The sequence below is a fragment of the Chamaea fasciata genome, unplaced genomic scaffold (genome assembly GCF_029207755.1).
Source record: "Chamaea fasciata isolate MVZ Bird 193981 ecotype frontalis unplaced genomic scaffold, bChaFas1.0.hap1 SCAF_2, whole genome shotgun sequence".
Lineage (NCBI taxonomy): Eukaryota > Metazoa > Chordata > Aves > Passeriformes > Sylviidae > Chamaea > Chamaea fasciata.
In genome coordinates, this window is record NW_027094087.1 from 30,208,927 (window position 1) to 30,235,922 (window position 26,996).

The window sequence follows — 26,996 nt, forward strand, 5'->3', positions numbered from 1 at the left end:
CCCTAAGCACCAGGCAGCCTGCCTTCTTAAAGCCAGGCCCTGCAGAATTTACTGCCAGCTCTTTGGAAGGAGCAGTTCAGTCATTGCACTTCTCCTTTTGCAGGTACGCCTGGCCCAGCTGGCACGGGAAGATGCAGAGAGAGAAGTAAAGGAGAAAGAGGAAGCACGTCGGAAGAAAGAGCTCTTAGAAAAAATGGAGAGAGCTCGCAATGAGCCAGTGAATGACTCAGAAATGGTGGACAAAATGTTCGGATTCCTGGGGACAACCTCCTCCCTTCCTGGCCAGGAGGGACAGGCACCCAATGGCTTCGAGGTACTGGAGATGTACAGGAGCCCGGCTATCACATGACAGGCATCAGCAAAACATTAATAGATCAAGAAGGAGTAGAGTAATAAAAAAGTGTGTCTCTGAATGCTTCCTTCAGGGCCACGCTCTTCTATGTGGCCCCAGAGGGTTACTGTGCTGTGGCTAGAGATGGCAGGCAGCCTGGCAGCTTTCCCTGGAACTAGCAAATGGAGGAGAGCAGAATCACTATAGGGTCATCAAGGACTTGTGGCCTTTGAGATCTTTCCTTTTAGGTTCATGGCATTTTTCTCTTAGACATCTTTCCCCATGCTACGATTGGGGCCATGCTCGTTGCTTCTTCTACTGCTCTGGAGACATGCCTGGGCACAGGCATGTCCTTTGGAGCTTGGGCTTTGCATAGGCTCTAAAGCTATATTCCATGTTTTTCCTGAAGATGAGTTTTCCTTTTGGGATGAAAATCAGTCTGGCAGAAAAGTCAGTCTCAAAAGGAAATGGTAGTTTGATATCCAAAGCCAGAGTGAGTGTCTGACATGTCCTTCCACAACAGGATCTTGAGCAAGTCCAGAAGGAGCTGGAGGAAGAGGACCTGGATGCAGCATTACCTCTCCCTGAGGAGGAGGAAGAAGACCTCTCAGAGTATAAATTTGCCAAGTTTGCTGCCACGTATTTCCAGGGCACAACAACACACACGTACATCCGCCGGCCCCTCAAGCAGCCTCTCTTGTACCATGAAGATGAAGGAGACCAGTTGGTGAGGCAGGGGATGAAAAACCTTGAGCAGGGCTGGGTGGGTTGGAGCAAGTATGGGTGACCCTCCAGCTAAAGAGCAGCAGGAGTTTCCATTTTGGGATACACTCACCTACTGCACAAGTGTCCATGGCCACTTTCTCACCAGTATTCTTTGTGTGTTGGTAAGACAGTGAATATTAGAGGGATGGAGCATTAGAGAGGAGGGTCCATCTCTGTACCTTGGTATTTGTGTTAAGACAATGAGGTGCTCTGGACTCAGGGCAGAGGCAATGGAAATTGTTGGTTCAGTACCATTTGTAAAGCTTCTAGGGAGCTGGAAAAGTTGCTTCTTACCTTGTCATCCACACCAGTGCAGAGCTAGAAGAGAGCTGCTTGTCCCATAGCCAGCAGGACAAGAGCAGAAATGAATTGAATCTGCATGGCTATAATGCATATTACATTATCCATGAACTTGCCTTCACTGTGGTTCTTCTCCTCCTCTGTATTGGGTTAGGAGCTGCCAGTCCTTGCCCCTTGATAAGGTTGGCATCTCCTGTCAAGAGGCAAACCCCTTGTAGGGTTCACAAACACATTCATGGTGGCACAAACACAGAGCCTGAATGGTGGTCCCAGCCAGCAGCCTGCCCAGCACTCAGAGAGGATGTGTGCTGCAGGCAAAACTGTTACCTGTGGCACAGGGAAGTATTTTATCTCCTGCAGATGTACAGAGAGACCACAGTGGGGATCCTGATGGACTCAGCGTGGCTTGACCACCCCCTCCACTGCCCTGGTGTGAGCTAACGGGGTGTAACTTCCCTTTCAAATAGGCGGCACTTGCTGTATGGATCACTATCCTGCGTTTCATGGGAGACCTCCCTGAGCCAAAATATCACACAGCCATGAGTGATGGTGGTGAGAAGATACCAGTAATGACCAAAATCTATGAGACTCTTGGGAAGAAGACCTATAAGAAAGAACTGCAGGCTCTGCAGGGAGAAGGAGAGGTAACTGCTGTGGCTGTAAAAGAGATGTTGTTATTATTAGGTGTTGGGTATTGAAATGTGTTGGAAAGCAACAACTTGCAGGGTTTGTTGCAGGCAGTCAGTTTGTTGATTTTATTTGCACTTATGCTGTGAAGGGAGAATTGCCTGTGGTCCTGTCCCTTCCTCACAAGGAGAACTGAATGTCCACCAGCTGAATGTTCCCCAGTGAAGGAAGTGCCCTGTTATCTCTCATGGGACTTTGATCTCTCTCCTCCACCCTGCAGGGCTAAAGTACTGGGGGGGAATGCAATGTCCTATGTTTCTTATTTGGGGATTTCCTTGTGATCTGCCCTGAGTCAGAAGAGACTAAATTAAAAATGTGCCCTTAATCTTGGAGCAGGAAGTAATTAGTTACCAGGAGATTAAGCTGTGGAAATAAAAATTTAAAAAAAAAAAAAAACCCTATTGCATCCTGAGTGCCTTCTGGATGTCACTGGAGGACTTCATCTTCGTATCCTTCCCATACAAAACATTATTCTGGATAAATCAATGTCCACAGTGCTGATACATTTTCGTCTTTGGCAATTTGCTTTATTCAATAGGACAAGATATAATCTGCTGTTGGCATCTTCTGGATGCCACTGTTTAATTTTCAAGTTTTCTTCCCAAATCTCTGCAGTATTTGCAGAGGTAAATTAACAAATCTCCTCGTTCTTAGAAATGACAATATCATAATATCTGGTGAATTACCTGACAAGAGTAGCCTCAGAATCATGATTCTGTAAAAAATATACACCAAGAATCACCTTTCATTCCTTCTACCCATAATTTCTTGCTTGTTTATTACAAAAAGGCGTATTTGGCCAACTGAGATATCAGGTAGTACAGAAGAGAAGGAAATTTAAGCTGTCCTTTTTCTCTGTGGTTACATCATCTTTTCACAGTACAGAAAGATGTCTGAGTGAAATGATATCCACATCCAGGTTTACATCACCAACTCATGTTTGTAATGGATATAAACCATTTCAGCCACAGGACTCAAAGTGTTGATTGGGTGTGAAGTCATGGTCTTTTCAAAGCTGTTTAAATGGGTAGAGGTTAACTGGGTCCAAAAGTTTGCTGTAAGCGTAGAAAGCCAGCAAGTAATTTGATGATATATAGTCAGTGCCTGGAGCTGTCACACATCAAAGGTGTTCTGGGAAACTTGGTAGAGCATTGGGCTCGTTAAAAGTTATGAAACCACAGTGGGTAACTACCTGTCCATGAATCCCTGGCTAAAAGACTTCCAGCTAAAAACCTGCCATGCAAATGTCTTGTCTCAGAGAGTGGTCTTGCTCATCACGTTTCCACTGTCGTACAGCAGAACTGGGTGGACCTGAGTTAAGCACAAATCAGCCATGTGTTCAACATAAGTTTCTTTATATGCTCCCAATATATAATTTTCATCTGAGGGACACTTACTGATTAGAGAGTATCTACACAATTCAGAGCCAGCCCTGGGTTATCAAGGGGCCCAGGAATATGGGTCCAGACTTCTGGTTCCCACTAGAAACACCTTACTCTCTGCTCAGGATTAATGGTCTTTTGCAGGAGCTTGGACGAAGCAGAGAGAGTGCTTGTTCAGCATTTGCATCTCACCACTTTGCATCCACTCCTCTTGCTTTGCAGAGTACTCACATTGATGGGCACAAGAAGAATAGTGTGCGGCACAAACTAGTCTCCTTAACACTTAAGAAGAAATCCAAACTGACGGAGGAGGTGAGGGGAGACGCTTGGCCGCCTGGCAGCACAAGTGCCGTTGGATTGTCTGCAGCCCTCTCTGACTCTCTTCTGCTTTTCCCTAGACAACATAGAACCAGCCCTCCTCTGGGTTTGGCGCTACCTGTCTCTCTGCCTGAAAGATTTAAGGAGTGTTTAAGGGGAAAGGTTGGCTTCCCGTGTCTCCTTGAGTCATTCTGCACCTCGCGCCGGCCTCCCCTCGGCTCCTGTTCTCCATCCATCCAGCACCTTCCCTCCCCTCTCTCACAGCCCTCCATCCAGCTGCTGATACCTCTCACCACTCTGTGATGGTCTGATTGTTATCCCTGCTTTTAGTTTCCAGCCCTCTACCATAGAGAGCAGAGGTGGGATCTTCAACAGCACTCACCCATCCTCTGCTCCACTCCCATGCCAGGGACAAAACTCCCCATGGGAGCAGTTACCCTAAGCTGAGAGCTTTTGAGAAATGCCATCTCTAAAGAGTGAGGAATGATAAATCTTTCAGGTAGGGGTGATGGAAACTATTGGTAGACTGCCCATTCCCAGAGCAGGCACCATCTTACCTGGCTATAGCTGCTTGAGAGCTTGAAGATTGCTCTGTGAGATATTCCCTCAGGGGTCAGTGGGGAGAAACAGGACCCAATCCAGCTCATCCTGATTGGCTCTGAAGATGCTCTAGAAATGTCCATCTCTCTAAATGGAGATGGGGTTCACTAGCTGAGACAGTGGGCTGCCAAGCAGACAACTGCCATCCTTGTTTTCACAAACAGCACCATGCTTGTGCATTTTCAGCTGCATCATTAGCATGGAGAATGGGTCCATTTTGCCAGTGAAAACACTGATGATTACCTTAATATGATTAAGTTAAAGGGACAGGTCCTCCTTGGCAATTAGCTGGTTTATTCCAAAGACCCTTGGTGGCCCTCTCCCAACATCAGGACCAGCTCAGAGCTGCAATGCAGAGGGGGTGCCATTGTAGAAACCCTGGGAAAGGACCAAGCAGGTGAAAGTGTGACTAGACAGGACCATTTTTAATTTCATCCAGTCATGATTAAAGCCAACACAGTCAAACCCTCCCATTGCTGTTAAAATCCTAAACTGAAGAATTTCTGAGAGCCTTCCTGGCTGGTGGAGGAGTCCTCCTGGGGGAGCACAACACACTTGGGATGGGGGTGGGGGGGGACACAGTGACTGGCTGTCCTCAAAGAGACCAATATGTCTGGTTGGCAGGTGACAAAGAGACTTCACGATGGTGAGTCTACGCTGCAGGGTAATAGCATGCTCGAAGACCGACCCACTTCCAATCTGGAGAAACTCCATTTCATTATTGGTAATGGCATCCTCAGGCCAGCCTTAAGGTTAGAAATCAAAACAAAGGCATGAATATGCCATTCTTTCCATTCCTTCTTCCTTGAGCTTTTCTTGAGCTATTCAAACAAGTTTGATATTTGCAGCTTTACAAAGCTCTCGTTTTATAATTTTTGTGGTTATGTTGTATAATGCAAGCTGGGCTGAATCATGTTCCTTACTGTCCATACCAGGCCCAGTGGAAAGACCATACAAAGGGATTCAAATATTTCTGAACGACCTAATGACATTGGATTGTTTATTTAAATGTCCACTCTTGTTCCTCGCTACTCTGTTTTCCATTTGTATCTCTATTTTTAATGGCCTGCTAACAAAAAACTCAAACTCATTTCAGCTGCTAAATGAAGCATTCAAAAATTGGAAAGTGTCAAATGAAGACCACTTGCACATCTCTGGTTTAGCCAATTTATGTGTTTATGTTTATTAATAGAAATTAATGATAAACAATTCCTCTCTTTTTTGTTTAACTTTTAATTATTTTTTTACTCCTATTTTAGGGATGAAATCTACTGTCAAATCTGCAAGCAGCTGACTCAGAACCCATCCAAAAGCAGCCATGCTAGGGGTTGGATCCTGATGTCTCTTTGTGTGGGATGTTTTGCTCCTTCTGAGAAGTTTGTGAAGGTAAATTGTATCTGACAATTGTCTAATGAAATATCTACCAATGTGTTTTCTTTTCCACTCATGGAATCAGCTTTTCTCTTGGGTTTCACAGTAGAGGGAATCCCAGTCTTTGCCAGAAATGAAGATGACAGAGTTCCTAAGATAATTGTTCATGATACCAAGTTCAATGTCTAATGCAAATCAGACAAGTCACTCCTGAGAAGTGACTGTCTCTTTCTTGTGACTCTAAAGGTAATGTAGACAACCAAATTAGATGATATCTCCTGCATGTAGATGTGTGAAGATGTGATTAAGGACTTCTGGTAAGAAATTTGTTTGTGGGAGGCTGCAAGTGGAATTTACACAATCAGAATAGCCCACATTTGTCCTGTTTCTTATATGCAAAGGTCTGTGCATTCAGCATCTACTGGCTTTGACAGTATGACCTCAGGCATCTACTCTACCAAAACTAGCAAGGAATAGAACATAGCCAATTACAAATATAAATTTATGCTAAAAAATGCACATAGAATGGAAAGGACTTCATTTATGTGGAAGTACATTTGCAAAGGTATTCTCTGAATGATCCTGTGTTCCCCATCATGTGTCATATTGAAAACATCCAATTCCAAACAGCCATATGAGATGACCTGTAACCCATCTTCAGCAGCATTGTGGATCAGCAGGACTAAAGTCAGTGAGAGATGCCAAGTGGCTGACATTTCTGAAAAACAGGTGGTTCTCAAGGATTTTCTTTTTCTCTTTTCTGGGCAAAGTTCTGTTGCATAGATTTGAACAGTGCTTTCCAAATGAATTATAGAGTCATGGAATTGTTTGGGTTGGAAAAGACATCTAAGATCAAGTCCAGCCACTGCCAAGCCCACCACTAAAGCATGTCCACAGGTGCCATATCTGCATTTTTTTAAACACTTCCAGGGATAGTGCTTCCACCACTTCCCTGGACAATTTGTTCCAGCGCCTGACTGGAAATAAAGATGTTCCATTAATTTCTGTAGATATCAGATTAGGTACTGGATGTTCAGCACTGAAAGAGCTGAAGCCAAGAATAGAAATGTCTTCTTCGTCCCTAGGCCTTGTCAGTGTGAAATCTAATAAAGAAGATAAATCACTGGCAAAGTCACAGAAAATTAAATTATGTGTGGAAATGAGATCTGAGAAGTATGGCACAGGAAGCTGTGTTCATTTAAATCTTTAATAACAGAAGATTACTTTAGGATGGTGAAGCACTTGTCAAAAATAATTTATAAGTAGTTCTGGAGACTCAGACATAGAATCGTAAAATCACAGGATCATAGAATCACAGAGGCATAGAATGGTTTGGGTTGGAGGGGATCTTTATAAGTCATCTAGTTCAACCCTGCCGCCACGAGGGCATTCCTTCCACTAGACCAGATTGCTCAGAGTCCCATTCAGCCTGGCATTGAATGTTTCCAGGGATGAGGCAGGCACAGTTTTTCTGGGCAAGCTGTTCCAGTGCCTTACCCCACCCTCACAGAAAATAATTTCTTCCTTATGCCCAATCTAAACCTGCTCTCTTTTGGTTTAAAGCAACATCCCCTTGTCCTGTCATTCCATGCCCTTATCAAAAGTCCCTCTCCAGCTCTCTTGTATCCCTCTAAGTTCTGGAAGGTGCTCTAAAGCCTCCCTGGAGCCTTCTCTTCTCCAGGTTGACCAATCCCAACTCTCTCAACCTGTCTCTATAGCACAGATGCTCCAACCATCTGAGCATCTCTGTGGCCTCCTCTGGACTTGCTCCAACAGCTCAACATCTTTCTTGTGTTGGGGGCCCCAGAGCTGGATGCAGCACTCCAGGTGGGATCTGGTTAGGGCAGAGCGGGGGGACAGAATCTTCTCCCTCGCCCTGCTGCCCACGCTGCTGGTGATGCAACCCAGGACATGTTTGGCTTTCTGGGCTGTGAGTGCACACTGGTGGGTCCTGTTGAGCTTCTTGTGCATGAACACCCTCAAAACCCTCTCCCCAGGATTAGTCTCAGTCAATTCTCTTCCCAGCCTGTGTTTGTGTTTGGGATTTCCCTAGCCCAGGTGCAGGAAATGGCTCTTGTCCTTGTTGCACTTCATGTGGTTCACACAGGCCCAGCTCTAAAGCATGTCCAAGCCTCTCTGGATGGCATCCATTTCCTTCTATGACTCTGTCACTCAAAAGTGTCAATTGGAGCTGAACATTTTGGGACAGATTTCACTGGTAATGAGACAGGTCTTCAATATATATTCCAACTCCCAAATATTCAAGTTATGCTTTGGATCCTATTAGACACCTTTATCGCATCAAATGTTAAACATTGGCCAAGACACATTAGCACTCCTGTTCTTTGCACCTTTCTTTCAACCAACAGTGGGCCTAGGTGGGAAGGTTCAGTCACAAGGAAGTAGGAATGTGAAAAAATATATAATTGCATAGTTCATTATTAGCAATAGCCTAATTAAAACTACATTTTTGCATTGCATCAACTGCTTACGATCATTTGCAGCAGATCTGATCCCTGTAACCTGGCTGTATTACTTAGGTACTTCATAGTGTCTCTGTAAGTTACGATTGACAGAGATATCTGTCTCTCTAGTCATGTTATTTATGGCTGCCAGTGTTATAAAGCAGTCTGTGCTTCTGAAGGAATAGCTGTGTGTTATCGTTCAGAGAAGTCTTTATATAAAAGTCTCTCATAAAAATTTGATTTACAGATTTATTCATCTTAGCTAACATTTTGGCCAAGATGTTTGTGTAATATTTTTAAGTGTGTTATCTTTCATGTTGTAGAAATCACTGGATTTAATTTTCTCTACAATAGTATGATTGTATTTTAAACATACACTGAAGTGCTTCAAATTCTGGTTTAGGCCAAAATGCAATTTAAAATCTAAGGAGATATCTGTTTAATGTCATGTGAAAGATCTTTTGTGCTGTCAGTTAAATGTTCTGAGTGGCATTCACTTACAATTCCCCTGAATCATTACTTACATATCTTTTTCATTCACTCCCATCTTTTTGGCCAACACTCAATAACGTTTTATAAGACATCTTTAAAATACAAAGATAAAAATCGCTGGCAGCAATAGCAAGAACCGAAAATCTGCTGCTGTGCCTTCAACCAAAGGTCTATCTAGTCTGGTATCTTATCTCCTCTGAGGCCAGAAATGCGCAGTAGAGGAGCAAGGCAGGAGTGCACACTGTCCTACTCTCTCTCAGCTTCCAGTGATGTAATGTAGAATAAAACATTACTTTTTTGCAAATGCTTTTCCTCTTAAGACAGAGTTCTAAACAATGTGTTCCCTGCTGCCAACAGTATTTAAGGAACTTTATCAACGGAGGCCCCCCAGGTTATGCTCCCTATTGTGAAGAGAGGCTGAGACGGACGTTTGCCAATGGCACAAGGACACAGCCACCCAGCTGGCTGGAGCTGCAGGTATGAGCCCCTCCATGTCCTCCCCAGGCTCAGGGTTTAAGCCTTTCACTGTCACAAGAACCACATCTCTATCAGGACAGAATGTGGGACAACAAAATGCCTATTTCTGGCAGGAATTTTCCCGCAATTCCAGAATATTGTAGTCCCTGTGCATCCTGGATTTGCTTCAGAGTATGTTGAAGATCAATCCTTTTGGCTGCATCAGTATTTGTAAATTAAATGTGCCCTGTTGGCATTGAGGCCAGTTGGCACAGAGCAAGCCCCCATGTGTTCAAAGAAACTGTCTTCCAGATGAAGGTGGCTGCAGGCAAACTGCCTCCTAGGAGTGGTCCCTGGGACTTGTCTGGGGATAATTATAGCTGGAACAGGCAGTTTGTGCAAAAATGCAAAAATTGCTCATTTTCTAAACTGGTTCGCAAGCATTTACAGCTGTGCTCCAGTGTCCATGGGCATTCCCAAGTTTGTTTGTATTTACTGGATTAGGCACCTTGATGACTGAATGTATTAAACAAAATATCTGTGACTTCCAAGTGCTTCCAGTGACTGACTGTACATTATTCTGTTGGTTGTTATATGATGTTGTAGCACTGAAAAGCAGCCAGTCAGTGAGATCAGGAATTAGTAAATGGTTACCAAAATGGGGTGAAGAGTATGCAGGTAAATGGTATTGAAATACACGTGACATTAGAAAGTTTGACTTTAATCCTTTAGGCTACCAAGTCCAAGAAACCAATCATGCTGCCTGTCACATTTATGGATGGGACAACAAAGACACTGTTGACAGACTCTGCAACAACTGCTAAAGAGCTCTGTAATTCTTTGGCTGACAAAATCAGCCTGAAGGACCGATTCGGCTTTTCGCTCTACATTGCGCTTTTTGACAAGGTATATCTTCTGTTCCTGAATAGTTCTGGGAAGGAAGGGGGAGGTTCTCCTTGCTGTCACGTAACTTCCAGAAATCAGAGGGATTATTTCTACAGTACAAGTGTCAGCATGATTTTCACAAAAAGAATAGTCAAACTCCGCAGCTGGGTTGTAGGAAAATCTCCTTGGAGATATTCAGAATTTAACAGGAAAATACACAGAGAAACCCATTCAAAGACGCAGCTGTTCTGACCAGTGTGATGGACCAGAAACCTTTAGAAATTCCTTTCCTCCGACATACTTATGTTATGCTATTCTCCTACTCTCAGTTAAGCTTATTAGAGATGAATTTCCAGTAAAACATCCTACATGGATTTTTATCCAAGGGAGCCAATTAAATTTAATTGGAAAGCTAACAGTTGAAATTAAGCTTCTGAAATGAGCTAAAATCCAAACTGTCATACCTGCATTGGCATTTAACCTGATTTATTCAAACTAAAAGCGTATCTTTTTCAGAAACTCTGTTAAAATAAAGGTGAGCATAAATGAGAGTGGTAAAGCTTCATCAGCTGAGAGAACAGCTGCAAGTCAGTGAAACTCAGGTATTCCAAGAGCTGCTGTGTAAGAGAATTAAGTATATTCTCTGCTATGGATGTGGCCACCTCTGCCTCTAGGTGGAGAATAAAATGGTTTATGCTCTGTCTTCTTCATTTTGAGGACATATTCAGCAAGGGTTGCTAAGTCTGAGGAGATGTAGTGCTTTGGGGGCTTCATGGCAGACTCCAATGAGAAGACGGGTAAATTTCTGTAATAGGACAGGCTTTTTTATTCTGTTTTTTTTTTTTTCTGATGCTTAGCTAGTTTGGATCCAAGCCCATGACTTTGAAGCAGTGTGTTTCAAAGCACAGTATGAATCAACAATAGTTTAAAATGGGACGATTGGCTTTGCTGATTCATTTTGATGCTCTCCTTTCACTCTGGATGGGAAACTGGAGGTCAAAATGGAATGGCTCACCCAGCCATGCTGCAGAACGTGGCTGGTTGATGACATAGAACCATTGGTTATTTAGATTATTTGAATTATTTGGATTATTTATTTGGATTATTTGGGTTATAAAGGTAGTCTGAGTGACTCAAAAATAGATCTCTATACCTAAAAGGGTCTGCATTTGGTCAGGTGAATGCCACATTTCTCTCTGCCCTGCCCAGGTGTCTTCGCTGGGGAGTGGCAATGACCACGTGATGGACGCTGTGTCCCAGTGCGAGCAGTACGCCAAGGAGCAGGGAGCGCAGGAGAGGAACGCGCCGTGGCGGCTCTTCTTCAGGAAGGAGATCTTCACTCCCTGGCACAACCCCAGTGAGGACAACGTGGCCACCAATCTCATCTACCAACAGATCGTGCGAGGGGTGAAGTTTGGGGAGTACCGGTGTGACAAGGTGTGTGTGACCTCAGCCGCTCCCAGTCTGGTCCGACAAGTATCTTTGAGATGGTGAAATAGGTTACAACAAAGGGGATGATAAATATTCCTCCCTGGATACCCATTAGCTTGGGCATTGTGGTATTCATGTGGAAAACAGGAGATACAGCAATCAGAACCAATTGACTGGTCTTAGATGCTTCCATGTGCTGCATGAGCACTCTTAACAATGAACATGTTATGGCTTAAATCATAGCCTTTAATGGTCAATGTCCTGAACTTCAGATGTGCAAAAAGCTGCCAAAAGATGTTCTGCCAAAAGGAAGCATCTACACACAATTCTGTAGTACACCCAGCCTCCACAAGAGGCTCCTTGAGTGGTGGAGGATGGATGTTATGATGACTTGATGACAGCATTAACTTGGTTTGTTTGGCTCCCACAGGAGGAAGATCTGGCAGAACTGGCTTCTCAGCAGTATTATGTGGACTATGGGTCAGAGATGGTACTGGAAAGGCTGCTGAATCTAATTCCATCCTACATTCCGGACAGAGAGATCACAGCTTCAAAAACAGTGGAAAAATGGGCTCAGCTCATTATAGCTGCACATAAAAAGGTGGGGACAATAGATCACCTGTCAAGAATCACATCGTGCTTCAATAGCTTCATGTGCCTTTTAAATATATGTCAGACATCATAGCTCAGCCCTTAGCCTGGCCTGAAGCTGAAACAGTGAGAAAGGGCAGGGCTTGTACTAACCATATTCAGCTTTTATCACTGGTTGTTATGTCAGATCTGACAGAGACATCCTGTAAAGATTTACTGTAAGATGCAAAACGCCATCTCTGGGGTGGCATTCCTGTTACACGAGATTGTGGTTTTACCGGTTGTATTACAGAGGTGGTTCATGTCTCTGGGTAATGTCAGGACCTTATTGTGCCAAGCATTGTATAAAACCTCCCTGACTTCAATTAGAACATTTGTGACACTCCCACACGGCAACACTTTTCATAACTCATTACCCAGTGCTCATGACCACTCATGAGAGGTGATGTTCCTGGCATGAGGATTGGCATTCATTTAACATCAGGAGCCTGCTTCAGATTAGGATCCCTGCTGTGTAAACATCTCCATGTGCATTAGGAGTCTCACCTCAACTTAACTGTCAGTGGAAACACAGGGATTCACTTGGATCTTGCACATCCCCCATCAGCCTGTCAGCTTTGTACAGAAGTGTCGGGTGTCTAAGGATGCCCTAAATAAGGGGCTTAAGGGCTGCTTAGTGTCCACTTCCAGCTGAAGGAATGTCAAGCTGAAAAGTACACACTTACTTTAGGGAAACCCACAGTCAGCTGAGACAAACCTCACTGAGACTGGTCACTCCAGATGCTTGTCCAGCCTTCTCCAAGTCAAATTATTCCATAAAGTGGGAACTGAAGGCCAAGACTTCACTCAAACTGTCACTTGTTCCTGTAGTAGTTTGGCCCTTAGCCACACTGAAACTGCCATTAATATTTGTTCCAAGATCTTCAGGTTACATGGATTGATTTTCCTTTCTCTCTTCCCGGATATAACGGTGTTTTGCTTCATGTTAGTTGTGGTTTGTTTTATCTGTAGGGAATTTATACTCAGAAGAGGACAGACCCAAAAAAGGTCAAGGAAGAAGTAGTGGATTTTGCACGTTTCAAGTGGCCTTTGCTGTTTTCTCGGTTTTATGAAGCCTTCAAATTCTCAGGTGAGTCAGTACAGCACATGCCCAGAGCACAAGATGCTCTAAAGCAAAAGGAAGGAGAGGTGGGGATTCCACAGACAAGAAAGGGACCATCTAGCCGGTCTTTTTTGGATGCATTATTTTTTGTTGCATGCTGTTTAGCAATACCTCAGGCTATTGGTCTGCCATTATTTCTCTCCCTTAAAAAAAAGCACAGAGTTTTTGATCATTGCCTTCTCCTTTGAAACATTTTCTGTATCCTAAGACTCTTCATGAGCTGATCAAATGTCTTGTCTTCAACCCAGGGCCAAGCCTGCCTAAAAATGATGTGATTGTAGCTGTCAACTGGACAGGGGTGTATTTTGTTGATGAACAGGAGCAGGTTCTTTTGGAGCTCTCTTTCCCAGAGATCACAGCTGTGTCGAGCAGCAGGTACGGAGGAATAGACTTGGCTGGCAATCTCACCATAGATCAGTCTTTTTTCCAGGCTTTGCTTTTGAATTTCATTATGTTTCATGTTTATGTCTCCTATAAAAATGTATCCCAGAGGAGGAAAGCTGCAAGGGCAGAGTTTCACCCTGGCCACCATTAAAGGTGATGAATACACTTTCACCTCCAACAATGCAGAGGATATCCGGGACCTGGTGGTGACCTTCCTTGAAGGACTAAGGAAACGATCCAAGTATGTGGTCACTCTCCAAGACAACCCAAATCCAGGCAAGTAAATAGCTTGGCTCAGTGGTGAACATATAGGTAGATTTAATATTCCTGAGGAGTTTGGAAAAAAACCAATTCAAACCAATGGTTGGTTTTTTTGCAGTGGGAGAAGAATCTGGGTTCCTCAGTTTCCTTAAAGGAGACCTGATAGTTCTGGACCAGGACACAGGAGAACAAGTGATGAACTCGGGGTGGGCTAATGGGTTCAATGAACGGACCAAGCAGAGAGGGGATTTCCCAACTGATTGCGTCTATGTCTTGCCTACCGTCACCATGCCTCCGTTGGAGATCGTGGTAAGCAGTCCTGTGGAATTACTCAACTTGGTACAATGTCCAGCGAGGTCAAAGCCTTCGAGAAGTGCTTAGACATGGCCAGAGTCTCCCTGAACATAAGACAGAAACCATAGTGGATGAGAGAGGTGACGAGCTGTCCAAGCAAAAGTGATCTCAGCCTTTCTTCTGATCTTGGCACTCAGGACGCCACAAACTTGTGACTTGGAATATCCATGTATTGTGCTAAATCCTGCCAGCTGGCCTGATTGCTTAAAGGTGTATTTTTGGTTGGAGGGAACTGCTACATTCACATATGGAGCTGTAGGTTCCAGAGCACATTATCTTCCATAGGAAATGACCCTCACTATGGAAATATTTGTTATTCCTTGCATTAGTGACTGAGAATGGCACAGAGAAATGACAACTGCACAGTTCTAACTGACTGTTAACGGGAATTGATGGATTATTCTCATTTTCACTGTTCTTGTTTTGTATCTGCTTCCTCTTCTTGAATACATCAGATATATTTTCTTTCAAGTATACCAGGTAACAGAGAGCTTTTCATCCCACAGGCCCTGGTCACAATGACCCCTGACCAACGACAAGATGTTATCAGAACCTCTCAGATGACAGTTTCAGACAGTGAAGAAAGAGTAAAGCCATACACCTTGGAGGAATTTTCCTATGATTATTTTAGGTGATTTTTTTCAAACCATTCTCCAAAATTATAGGAATCCATGTGCCGGTAGCTTGGGAATCAGGAAAATTTTGCTACTGGAAAAGACTAGGAGTACCCATTGTGTGACTGTACAACTGCAACCTCTGGTTTAGGTCATGGCATTTGAACTGCAGATTTTCCCCAGACAAGGTTTTATGAAGGATTTCTCCTCAGCAGAGGAGTAGCAATTTAAAATTTAATATTATGTGGGAGGATGTGCTTAGGCTATATAGACATTTTCATCTCAGCTCCAAAAGTTTAAATGTGCACCACTGCTGAATGCAGCTGACCAAAGCTCCTGCTTCTGTTTGGATGGGCTGGCAATCCAAACAGGTAGATCAGATCCTCTGGGATGTCTTCCCCTTGTTAAGCTTACACTGCTATGTGGTATTCTTTCAGTGTGGCTGCCCTGACCATTCAATGCCATCATCCTTCCTGTGGTTAGAAGCTTTTTGGAATAGGGTTGGTGATTGTGGTGTCTTTACTAGGGTAGTGTCTGTAAGAGACTCTTCTGAGCCATAGGAAAGTACCAGTGATTATCTTTGAGCAGAACTGGGGCTGGATACTTGCTAAATTCCCATTTGGTGTAAGAATTCAGTAGCCAGGTGCTGTGAGCAACTGCCCTAGGTGAAACATTGGCCATGAGCTGTTCCTATTGTCCCTGTAATCTCTCCACCTCTTGCTTTGCATTTGCCACCAGACCACCTCCAAAGCACACCCTCAGCCGGGTCATGATCACCAAGAGCCGTGGAAAGGACAAGCTGTGGTGTTACACCCGTGAGCCCATCAAACAGCCACTGCTGAAGAAGATCCTGGGCAGTGAGGAGCTGTCCCAAGAAGCCTGTATGGCCTTTATTGATATCCTTCCTCTGCTTGGGAGTGCCCTTGGGCAACAGGTCTGACAGGCAAAGGGCTGAACAGGCTCTTTAGGGCCCCAAGCAAAGCCCAAAGAAAGGTTTGTGGTCTCTCTTAAGGGCTGTAGGACCATGTCACAGGCTTGGTGATGGTCTGAGCCACAAATCTGTACTTAAGCATCCTTGAAATCTGAGGTGTGTCTACTTCCTAATCAATGAGGATTCTGGGACCAGTTATTGGGTTCTGCTGGTCCACACTCACTAGTGCTGTTCTGTCTGGGTTCAGCTGACTCTCTGCCCAGTGCCTCTGTTGTGGATGGCCGCAGCCCTAATGAGTTTGAATGCAGACCAGTCCACATGGCCTTGGGGACAGATTTTGATGCCTGAATATCCCTTTGCAGCCACTTCTGTATTCATGTGTAGGACATCTTTAACAACATCATCAACAGAGGGGCTTCACCACATATCCCAGTTAGCTCATCCTTGACTCCTACCTCCCACCTGTGCTGAAATATATGGGTGACTACCCATCCAAAAGGACCCGCTCAGTCAATGAGCTGACAGACCAAATATTTGAAGGTGCCTTGAAAGCTGAACCCCTAAAGGATGAAATCTACTGCCAGACCCTCAAGCAGCTCACAGACAACCACATCAAGTAAGAGTTGTTCGTTCCCCTTGGCCCAAATGCATTAGACTGTGTTGGGCAAAGCAGATCTGAAGTGTCCATGCCACGATTGATTTTTTTCCTTTTGGGTCTTTTCTTGTGCAGATATAGTGAAGAGAAAGGCTGGGAGCTGTTGTGGTTGTGTACAGGCCTTTTCCCTCCGAGTAACATCCTCCTGCCCCACGTCCAGAGGTTCCTGCAATCCCGAAAACATCACCCCTTGGCAGCAGACTGCATCCAGAGACTCCAGAAAGCCTTGAGGTATGGCACTGAAAGACCTCCTAGAACTGACTGTACCACAACATCCAAATATGTGTGAAAAAACTCAGAGATATTTTGGTGGCTGGGGGTACAGTGAAACCTCACAGCCTCTCTCTATTCCACCAAACTGATTGACAGGGACATTGGATTGCTGATAAGCAGTGCAGAAGAATAGAAATGAATCAACTTCATCCAGGTCCATTTAAGTCACTTTTTTCTTTTTAGGAGGAAAAAAAAATCTTAATATTAAGAAAGTAGCTGAAGTTACTCAAAAAGAATATGCATTAAAAAGGGAAGATTTAAACAAAGTATTCTTGCTATGATGATGATGTGACACTTACCAGCTCCTGTTTTGCAGGAATGGATCCAGAAAATACCCGCCTCATCTGGTAGAAGTGGAAGCCATTCAACACAAAACAACCCAAATTTTCCACAAGGTTTACTTTCCTGATGACACTGATGAGGTAAATGGGGGAGAAGGAAATTCTTTTCTGTCACGATGGCTGTCAGTTTTCTTATTAAAATCTCAGAAGAGCTAATATTGGTTCTGATTCAGAAAAGTTCAGCCTTTCCAGAAGCCTCTGGGCCAAAGCGTTACAAGGAAAATCCATCCTTGTCTACTCAGATTTGTTGCAAGTTGTGTTTTTCAAGATATGGGTGCTTTGCTGGTGTTCACTGGAGCTTTAGAGTATGACTGCAGAAAGAGGGAAGCTGGATGGGTTCATCCATTCACTCACAGTAGCTCACAGGCCTTGGCTCTCAGTTATTTGGAGCCTAAACCAACAGATAATGTCCACCCAATGATACCCAGAGGGGTACCATGATGGGCCCCCCTGGGAACTGGGCAGACTACTGCAGCACTGGCAGGTAGGTGACTGGAATTACCCCTTCTGACCTGAGATGGCACAGAAATCATACCTGCACACAGGAAGCTCTCACTAAGCATCTTACATGCTGCTAAGGCAGCTAGTCATATTGATGCCAGAGCAGATAGGCATGTCCTTGCAGATACTGCTCTCTCACCTACTGATTAGTCTTCCTGTGAGGCTCCCATCTCTCTCTTCCCTCATACCCTCGGGTACAACTAAATTTCTGTGTTTCCAAATGCGTTTATTTGTGAAACAGTCCACACCCATGGAAGGAAAAGGATGATTCCTCTGCAGCATGCTGTGAGTGCCCTTGTTTATCTGTAATGGAGAGTTGAAAGAACTCTTGGGGTTTCTCATCACTTTGAGTATTTTTTCCTACATGACCAGCAATGAGCATGACACTGCTTCATACACATGCATCTGGGTGAGAGCCAGTAGGAGGCAGTGGGGACTTCTACACTTGGATGGGGTTTTTGTGACCCATTTGGCCATGGGAGTCACCAGGTGGAGGGGCAGAGTAGCATTATTCCAGTACAACGTGCATCTGCACTGAAGTGCTGCTGAGCATTAGCAGCACTGAACCCCAGATAAAACTCTCATGGGATGTGGAACTTGGGTCCTGGTAGTTTGGTGGTTCAGTTGTGCATGTGGTGGTCAGAAGCTTGAGTTCCTTAAACTGCTATGAGCTTAATCTCATTAAATGGGCAGAGCAAAACTGAGGCAATGTAAATGCTGAGCACAGCTCAAAAGGCAAAACCAGAACTGGGATGTGCATATAAATGGGAGAGACCTTAATCATCTCTTCCTTTAGATATCCATAAAACAGGAATAATTTCCCTCTATTCAGGCAGCTAGACACCAGACATCTGGCTTAGACCTGTTCTAAGCCAGGCATCTGACTTCCTTATCATCACTGGAGAGGCAGTTGGGACAAATCAGCCTGGAGGTCTCTCACTCTGTCTTTCCCATTCCTCTTCTCTCAAACAAATAGTTCTGACTCTTCACTGTTAGATCAGAAAAATCTCTTGCATTGCTTGGAGAGCTCTGGATAAGCCAGCACAGGATATAGATACAGCATCACAAAGCACAATGGCTAGAGCAGTAGCATGACAGAGCTTCTGCAGACATCCCTTCCAATGCCTGAAGCCCCAGTCCACAATGTCACAGATTTCACTGGTGGTGGGCATCTAAACTTCTCTGTGTATGTGCACCTGGAGCTCCTCAAAGAGACCACAAAGTGGAAATTAGCCCTTAGATAGCAGTGGTGATCTTCATCTCTTTGTAGGCATTTGAGGTGGAATCCAGCACAAAAGCCAAGGACTTCTGCCAGAACATCTCCAACAGGCTGCTCCTGAAGTCCTCTGAAGGCTTCAGCCTCTTTGTCAAAATCTCTGACAAGGTGAGTGACCCACCCAGAGGCTGAGGTACCTGGGACAAACTGCTTGCCAGTGGCTACACATTAGTGGAGCCAGAGCCATGTGAAAGCATTTCTCTAAAAGAAGAATTTGTAAGTCATATCTGACCTGATAGAGGTGAGGTTTGCAGTCCCACAGTCCTGGCTTACAGCAGTCACCCCAAAGGACATAAAACACAGACAGACAAACTTAGCTTGTTGCTGAGTTGGGTTTATAAGAAAGGACTAAGTAAGAAAAATGTACAGCTTAGAGCTGCTTCTGGCAACTGAGAGAAATCCATGGAGATAGTCATCAGGAAGGGAAAGGATGTGTTGTGGTGAAACAAGTTGCAATAAGGAGTAATGGGTGAAATTAGAGACAGAGCCTGAAGCAAGGTGCTGGCATTGGCTTTCTCACATCAGCAGTTTATATCACATCAGTGTAAGAAGTACAAAGCAGTGAGCAATAGCTACAGGAGATGGGCTGGGCAATGGCCAACCCTGCCTGTGGAGTCTTGCCACTTGTTTGGGACACCACAATATAAGAAGGAAACAAAGCTGTTAGAGAGGGCTGTGACAATGGTTAAGGTCCTTGAGGGGAAGCCATGTGAGGAGCAGCTGAGGTCACTTGGCTTCTTCAGCCTGGAGAAGAGAAGACTGAGAGGAGACCTCATTGCAGTCTGCAACTTCCTCAGGAGGGGAAGAGGAGGGGAAGACACTGATCTCTTCTCTGGAGTCACCAGAGATGGGACTCAAGGGAATGACATGAAGCTGTGCCAGGGGACATGTAGGTTGGATACTAGGAAAAGATTCTTCACATAAGGGGTGGTTTGGTACTGTACCACGCTCCCCAGGGAGGTGGTCGTGGCACCAAACCTGACAGAGTTCAAGGATTATTTGTACGATGCTGTCAGGCACATGGTGTGATATCCTATGCAGGGTCATAAGATTGACTTTGATGATATTTCTGGGTCCCTTCCAACTCAGGATATTCTGTGATCCTATTGTATGATTCAATTGCTCAGCCTTCGTGACTATGTGCTGTGTCGCCCCCGCAGGTCATCAGTGTGCCAGAGGGAGATTTTTTCTTTGACTTTGTGAGACACCTGACAGACTGGATAAAGAAAGCAAGACCAGCAAAAGATGGTAATGATGACTTTTTTTCTCAATATGGGTCACACATAGCCTTCCTACAGCCCTTCAGCCCTTTCAAACAAGATTGACCACATAGTCTGCCACAAGCATCAGAACAGGCTGTTCATGGAAGTGGTGGAATCACTGTCCTCTAGTGTTCAAAACCATGTAGATGTGGTGCCTAGGGGCAATGGTTTAGTGGTTCTCCTGGTAGTGTAAGGTTAATGGTTGGACTCAATCTTAGAGGTCTTTTCCAACCTCAGTGATTCTGTGATCTCTTGGGCCACACTGATTGGGGGTGTTGCTCTCTGCACCATCCCTGGGGACATCACCTGGGAGGTGGTCCATCCAGGAACAGCAAAACCTCTGTTCCAAGGCTAGTCATAGCCCCTGTGAGAAGTGCCTGCAGGAAGGTTTCATTGGTGGGATTCATGTCACCTCACTGACCACATCCAAAGTGGAACTGGCTGCAGCCCTGCTGAATTTACCAGTGGCTGCAAGGCACAGGTGCCTCCAGAGTACAACTCCTCTGTCCTGTGTTAGGCATGGGTATTATCAATGAAGTACAGTTGTATAAGTGAACTCAGACACTTTTCCACTTTGTTAAAGCTTTGCACAGCAGTGACGTGGTTTGTTCTGCAAATTCAGAGCCCAGCTGGCCTTGTGAATGCCCTGTCCCTGCAGGTCGTGATGGCACTTGGGCACTGCTGGATGCAGACACCGATTGTCAGCTGATGCTCACACCATCGCTTTTATATTTGCTTCACTTGCACAGGTATAGTGCCTTCCCTCACCTACCAAGTGTTCTTCATGAAAAAACTGTGGACCAACACAATGCCTGGAAAAGACTCGATGGCAGACTCAATCTTCCACTATTACCAGGTGCGCCAGGACTCTGCAATAGCAGTGAAGACTTGGGAGGGATTAGGAGTAGATTGCGAAGACTTGTCCATCTGCAGATGTTCCCAGCCTCTTAGCCAGGGGCTGGATACCTCCACAAACTCCATTTAACATCAGGAGGTGAAGGTCCACAGACATCCTCCCTATCTTTCTGTTGTTCTTTCCTCCATGCAGGAGTTACCAAAGTACCTGCGTGGCTACCACAAGTGCTCACGGGAAGAGGTCCTGCAGCTGGCGGCACTCATCTACCGGGTCAAGTTTGAGGATGACAAGTCCTATTTCCCCAGCATCCCCAAACTCCTGAAGGAGCTGGTGCCTCAGGACCTCATCCGGCAACTCTCTCCAGATGACTGGAAAAGGGTAAATCAGCAGCTTGATTCATATGCCAGACCTGGATGGGAGAAGCCCAGTTTCTCAGGTGACTTGTCTGACATTCAGTGTTGAGGTTGGACTGCCAGAATCAGTGAGACCTGGTCCTTCCTGAGCCTTACCAGAGCTTCAGCTTCCCTGGCACCACTAAGAGGAGAAATTGGACATGCATGTTCACATATACATGCCTTGCCCTGGGTTTTCTTTGTCCTTAGACTGTGGCTGTAGTGATGGATGCAAAGCCAGAAGGAAACATGCTAAGAGATGGCCTCATGAAGAGGTGGTCTGTCATTTAATGCAGACCACTGAATAAAGGGGTAATTCTTCCTGCTTTACACAGGGAGAACTGTGACACAGGTACAAACAGATCTAGCCTTAAAATATTAGGTGTGTCTCACAATTAGAGGTGTCTCACTGTCAAGAAATAGTCTGATAAGTCCTTTCTGTTTCCTGACTGATATGAGCATCTCTGGGTTGAAGGTCTCTCAGTCTCGTCTGCTGCATAAATTGGATAATCAAAATTTATAATCTCTTTAATGGAGTCACCAGCTCAGCTTACCTAAAAAGGACCTGACTTGGTTCCAGGCCCTGCTCCAGTGACCAACCAGTACTTTTCTGAAGTGTTATTGGAACAGAGGCTAGAACCAAACATCAAAGTCAGGTTGGACAGGACCCAGAGCAACCTGCTCAAGTGGAAGGCAGCCCTGCCCACTGCAGGAGAGTTGGATTAGATGACTTTTCAAGGGTCCCTTCCAACCCAAGCTCTTCTATGAGTCTATCATTGTGGAACTGATGCTCCTTCTCTGCAAACATCCCTGGTGTCAGGTACTGCAAACCCTCCATCTCTGTTGTGTTCTCTGTTGCAGTCCATCGTGGCATACTACAACAAACATGCGGGCAAAACAAGAGAAGAAGCCAAGCTTGCCTTTCTAAAGATTATCTTCAAGTGGCCTACATTTGGATCAGCATTCTTTGAAGTGAAGGTAACTGCCCTGGGGGTTCTCTGGCAGCTTTTAGCCAAGATCAGGAGCCCTGTAGCACAGAGGGGTTCCAGATCTGAACCAGACTGGGACAATCCTGATGAAACAGGGAAAAATGTAATACTCTTCATCAGTAGAGGACAAATACACTTGTTCATTGCTGCCCTGCCTCTTTACACAGACAGAAACATTGCAGAGCTTCAGCATATCTCAGTTGTTGGGGCTGTTCCCACATCTGTGCTGCTGAGCACACAAGAGCTCTTTTCTGTTTTGCCAAGGCAAAGGGAAACCTGTGGTTTTCCAAGGGATGTGTCTGTACCCACCACAAACCGAATCCAAGCCATCCACCATGGCACTAAGAGTTCCATCAAGGACAGTAGAAGCAAGTGCTGTCAGGAGAAGACAGGGAGAGAGGAAATAGGAAGGGGTCTGGTTTTGCTTCACACATCTCCTAACTAGTTCATCTCATTTCCAACAGCAAACTACAGAGCCAAATTATCCAGAAATCCTTCTAATTGCCATCAATAAGCATGGAGTCAGCCTCATTGATCCCAAAACCAAGGTAAGCAAAACCTGGGTATTCACCAGATGCTCCTGAGCCCAGTCCCCAAGCCCTCATGGAAGACATTCCAAAGAGTGTGTTGTTCAGTACTTAGTGAGTTCTCTTTAAGCCAGATTAGAAAGGTTGGATACAGAGAAAATTTTCTGGAGGCAGAAATTCACTGTTGCAGAGAACCAGCCCAGACTTACTCAACAAAATGTGGATTGAGAGCATCAACTATTAGGGCCCTGTACCTGGAGAATGCACACATTCCTTCCTTAATCCTTTCACAGGCAATAGGACAGGAGTTGGAGTAAATGAGATCTTACTAGTTACTTTCACTACCTGCATGGTCATTCTAGTGTAGCAGTCCTTCACAAGCTGTGGAGGATCTGGAGTCTTGATCTCACTGCCATTCCCATGCGTCTCATCACAGTAAACATCTTTGGCCTGCTGTGATGGAAAGTGAACAGGGACATGAGAAGTGTCCACAGCCCCTCATGGAAGTTGAGGCTCTCTTGCATGTTGAATGCCAGTTTTGTGTTCCCACCAGGATATTCTCATCACTCACCCCTTCACCAAGATCTCCAACTGGAGCAGTGGCAACACCTATTTCCACATAACCATTGGCAACTTGGTGAGAGGAAGCAAGCTGCTCTGTGAGACCTCCTTGGTAAGAAGCATTAAAGATTAGATCAAATCCTGACTTCAGCAGCCAATTTTGTCCCAGGGGTTCTCTGGGCTGAAAGTGGTCTCTCAGAAGAGCCGCTGATACAGTTTTATCCTTCTTAATTTCCTGTGGCTCTGCTCAATGAATCAGGGCTCTCACTTTGTCCATCATCCAACGAACAAGCAAGTCTAAGGTGCTTGGGATGTTGCTGTGTCAGGAGCATGGGTACTGCTCCCTATCACTGGACTGAAATACACATTAAAGCTGATATGGGCTCAAGGGATACTCTTGAGCCCTTTAACCAATATCATTTACCTAACTTGACCCTAGTAACAATCACAGCAATAAACCTCCTCCTAGACTATCTCAAACCCAATGCCCAAAAATTCCTTCTGGATTAATTGTTACTAATCTGAGGCATTCAGTATTTTGTGAGCCATTTGAAAATTTGTCCTATCCAAAGCTCCCTATGTCCTTAGCCTCAGTGGCATCCTGAGATAGGGAGTTCCTCCATCTCAACATTGCAAATTATGTTTGGACAGTGTTCCTTGTGGTGGTGACATTTCACCCAAGGAGAATGGTGGAATAGGTCAAAATGAACCTGAAAATTTGAAAGTCAAGAGCTGGTAGCCAATCTGTTCAGGAGGCACAAGCTAGAGACCGTAAGCTGTGCTCTTGAGGCTGGTAACATCTTCCCTCTCCTCCTCAGGGGTACAAGATGGATGATCTTTTGACCTCATACATCAGCCAGATGCTGACAGCCATGAGCAAACAGAGGAGTGCAAAGGGTAGCAAGTGAACTGCAAGAAGCCACTGGCACGTGGTCATGGGGCTAATTCACCAGCTGAGGGCTGTGGGATACCCATGCAGCTGGGCAAGAACCTTTGCCTCCCAGATGTGGAAGATGAGCCGAACACCATCAGGGAGTTCACTGGACTCTGACCTTGAGGGCTCTAATCCCACTTCCCCTTCCAGCGAAGATGACTATCTCTGACCTCCTACTCACCTTCCTCACCTTGCATCCCAACTCAATCCTACACCTCAAAGATTTCCAGGGGACACCACTGCTCTCAGAGAGTGACCAAGGCAAAGACACTCCAGCAAGAGGTTTGCCTGAACCCATTGGTTGGCATCACAAAGGCTCTTGGAAGAGGATTTGTTTGTGTGTGTGTGTGTGTGTGCGTGTGGCTTGCTTTGTTTTCATTTGTTGTTTTTTTTTTTCTTAAATATGAGAGCTGTTAAGATGCTAACAGGTTTTTGGTGAAGTCCTGGGAATTTCAGGCTTGAAGAGGAATAAAACAGCCGTGACCCATGCTGGAAAGATGTCCAGTGAACAGTGAAGGGCTTGTTTTTCTGTCATTACAAAAGAATACTCTGTTCTTAAGATGTACAGAAAGAAAAAGCAGGCTGGGAAGAGCACATTTTAACTAGGAATCAGAATAAACAAACTACTGATTGAACAGGCTAGAGTACTAAAGTGCTATCCGTGCAATGCTGGAAATATTTAAAGAACAAATTTTAAAGTTTTGTTTCTTCTTCTATTTATTTTTTAAAATATTAAAAAGGAAAAAAAAAATCCTGTATTTCATGCCGGTATCTGGATGCTGACTCGGGGCTGAGGGCAACCTTCAGAACAATTCCTTGCCCAGAGATTCCCCAAGAGCCATGACTGCCAGAGGCTGAGTAAGGCACATCTTTCCCAAGCTAAGGGCTCAGCTGAAAGCAAAGCTTGGAAAATGAATTATCTCCTTTTGCTCCCTGTGTCCAGAAAAATTAACCTTGGGAGGACTTTTACAGCAAATTTCAACATGGATATAGAGGTTTTGAACACCCCATGCTTGGAAGACTGAAGCCGAGCCTATGTTGGGCTGTAATTCAAACGTGAACTTGGCCGTCGGGTTTGTACCAGCTGATTATTTTATTGCGCTTTGTGTGTGTTTCTGTATAAAGCAGCTCTTCTTGAGTCCTATCTGGATCTGAACCGCTCACAGCAAGGGTAGACCCTTGATTTTGGTGGGCTTTTCTCTACCTTTGATTGGCTGTACTCATCTGCTGGCTGTTTGTCTCAGCTGCCACCTAATGCCGCACAGTGCGGACCCTACTTTGGAGCAGAGGTGGGACCTGCTGGCAGACAGAAGGCTGAAACCACATTGTGTCTGAGAGGATGCAGGAAGAGAAGCCTGGGGGGGTGCCTTCCAAAATCCAGGCTTCAAAGGAATATGGCTGGGTGTGGGATATCAAGAGAGGGGAAATTGTCCACCAAGATTTGGTGTTGGTGTAACTAACACTGCATGGATATCAGTTGATGTTGAGGCCTCTCGGTCCTGTGCATTGGGCTGGGTTTGACTGCTTTAGTAGAGGTCCATATTGTGGGGTGTCATGTGCTGCTCTATTAAGCTCAGCTGGGCTCAGGTCTCCACCACCATTGTGTGCCAGGCAGAATTGGCAGCACTGCCTACCAGACCTCCAGGAGTGTGACGTTCAAGTGGGACGCAGCAGAGACTTACGACTTTGGTTGCTCCATCAAAGCGAATGAGATGCTGCACAGAGGCATCCACCAGCCAGACAGGGCTGCTATGAGATCTCTTTCCTCCATCATCCCCTACCCAAAGCACTCTGGTTACACCAACCAAGGCTACATTGGGAGCCCAGCTGCCTTCTCACCATTCATCTCTGACATTTCTCTCCCTTCCCCAGCTGCCATGATCCAGCTGTCCCAGGGATCCCACCTGTCCTTAGACACATGCCTATCATCACCACACCATCACTGCTTTTTCTGAGTCTCTAGCCATCCCTGGCACCCACTGCATACTCGACAGACGATGCAGCACGGCAGTGTTTTCCAGAGCTGTCCTGGGTCGTCTTTCCCCTGCCACCACGCTTATCCCTCCACTTACAGCTCTGTTGGCATCCCATGCACCCCCATAATTTTGGGCAGGACTGGGACTCTGTGTGTGTACCTGTGTGTCTTATGTATTGGCATCTGCTGGCCTCTTTGTATTCACACCAAGCAATGTAACATTAAAAAACATATGTCCAAGTGAAATACTCCAATTAAAAAGCATCAAGTGGCTTGTGGGAGGCTGTTCTGCATTGTGCAGTTGTGGTGACATCTCCAGGGAGAAGGGTGAGATCAGGGCTCCTGGGTTCTTACTGTGGACAAGACTTCTCCTTGCACTGTGCAACTCCTGATGAGAGCGTCCAGAAAGGGGGAACAAACCATCATTGTACTCAGACTGGAAATTAATTGAAATCTTTTCTTTTGGGGTAAAAAACACTGGACTCTGGGAGTTTCCATTGCTTGTCCTCTATGACAAGGGCTGAATCTTCCAGTCAGTTTTGAGCTTAATCACTGCATGTAGGAAGTGTTGGGTGAGGGAGTCAGATAACCAGCCATGTGCTTAACAAGGTTGCCAGACCTTGCTAGCTGTGAAGCAACGAAAATTGCAGCTGAGATGTGACAGAGTGTAAGGC

At 45.2% G+C, this 26,996-nt stretch overlaps 1 protein-coding gene across 1 annotated transcript in view; it reads left to right on the plus strand.

Moving 5' to 3' along the window:
• Positions 1-24,863, plus strand: part of MYO7A (myosin VIIA) — a 62,097-nt gene extending 37,234 nt beyond the window's left edge. The window contains exons 22-48 of the mRNA XM_066175562.1: positions 104-313; positions 855-1,058; positions 1,864-2,040; positions 3,688-3,777; positions 5,008-5,135; positions 5,643-5,769; positions 9,069-9,188; positions 9,900-10,073; positions 11,262-11,489; positions 11,914-12,084; positions 13,086-13,203; positions 13,485-13,611; positions 13,727-13,896; positions 14,000-14,190; positions 14,742-14,866; positions 15,588-15,745; positions 16,243-16,396; positions 16,511-16,666; positions 17,025-17,130; positions 18,821-18,934; positions 19,987-20,074; positions 20,838-20,944; positions 21,137-21,322; positions 22,198-22,314; positions 22,790-22,873; positions 23,406-23,525; positions 24,232-24,863. Of these exons, the coding sequence (XP_066031659.1) occupies positions 104-313; positions 855-1,058; positions 1,864-2,040; positions 3,688-3,777; positions 5,008-5,135; positions 5,643-5,769; positions 9,069-9,188; positions 9,900-10,073; positions 11,262-11,489; positions 11,914-12,084; positions 13,086-13,203; positions 13,485-13,611; positions 13,727-13,896; positions 14,000-14,190; positions 14,742-14,866; positions 15,588-15,745; positions 16,243-16,396; positions 16,511-16,666; positions 17,025-17,130; positions 18,821-18,934; positions 19,987-20,074; positions 20,838-20,944; positions 21,137-21,322; positions 22,198-22,314; positions 22,790-22,873; positions 23,406-23,525; positions 24,232-24,321 (3,840 nt within the window). The 3' untranslated portion in view covers positions 24,322-24,863. The remainder of the gene's footprint in view (positions 1-103; positions 314-854; positions 1,059-1,863; positions 2,041-3,687; positions 3,778-5,007; positions 5,136-5,642; positions 5,770-9,068; positions 9,189-9,899; positions 10,074-11,261; positions 11,490-11,913; positions 12,085-13,085; positions 13,204-13,484; positions 13,612-13,726; positions 13,897-13,999; positions 14,191-14,741; positions 14,867-15,587; positions 15,746-16,242; positions 16,397-16,510; positions 16,667-17,024; positions 17,131-18,820; positions 18,935-19,986; positions 20,075-20,837; positions 20,945-21,136; positions 21,323-22,197; positions 22,315-22,789; positions 22,874-23,405; positions 23,526-24,231) is intronic.
• The last annotated feature ends 2,133 nt before the right edge of the window (positions 24,864-26,996 follow it).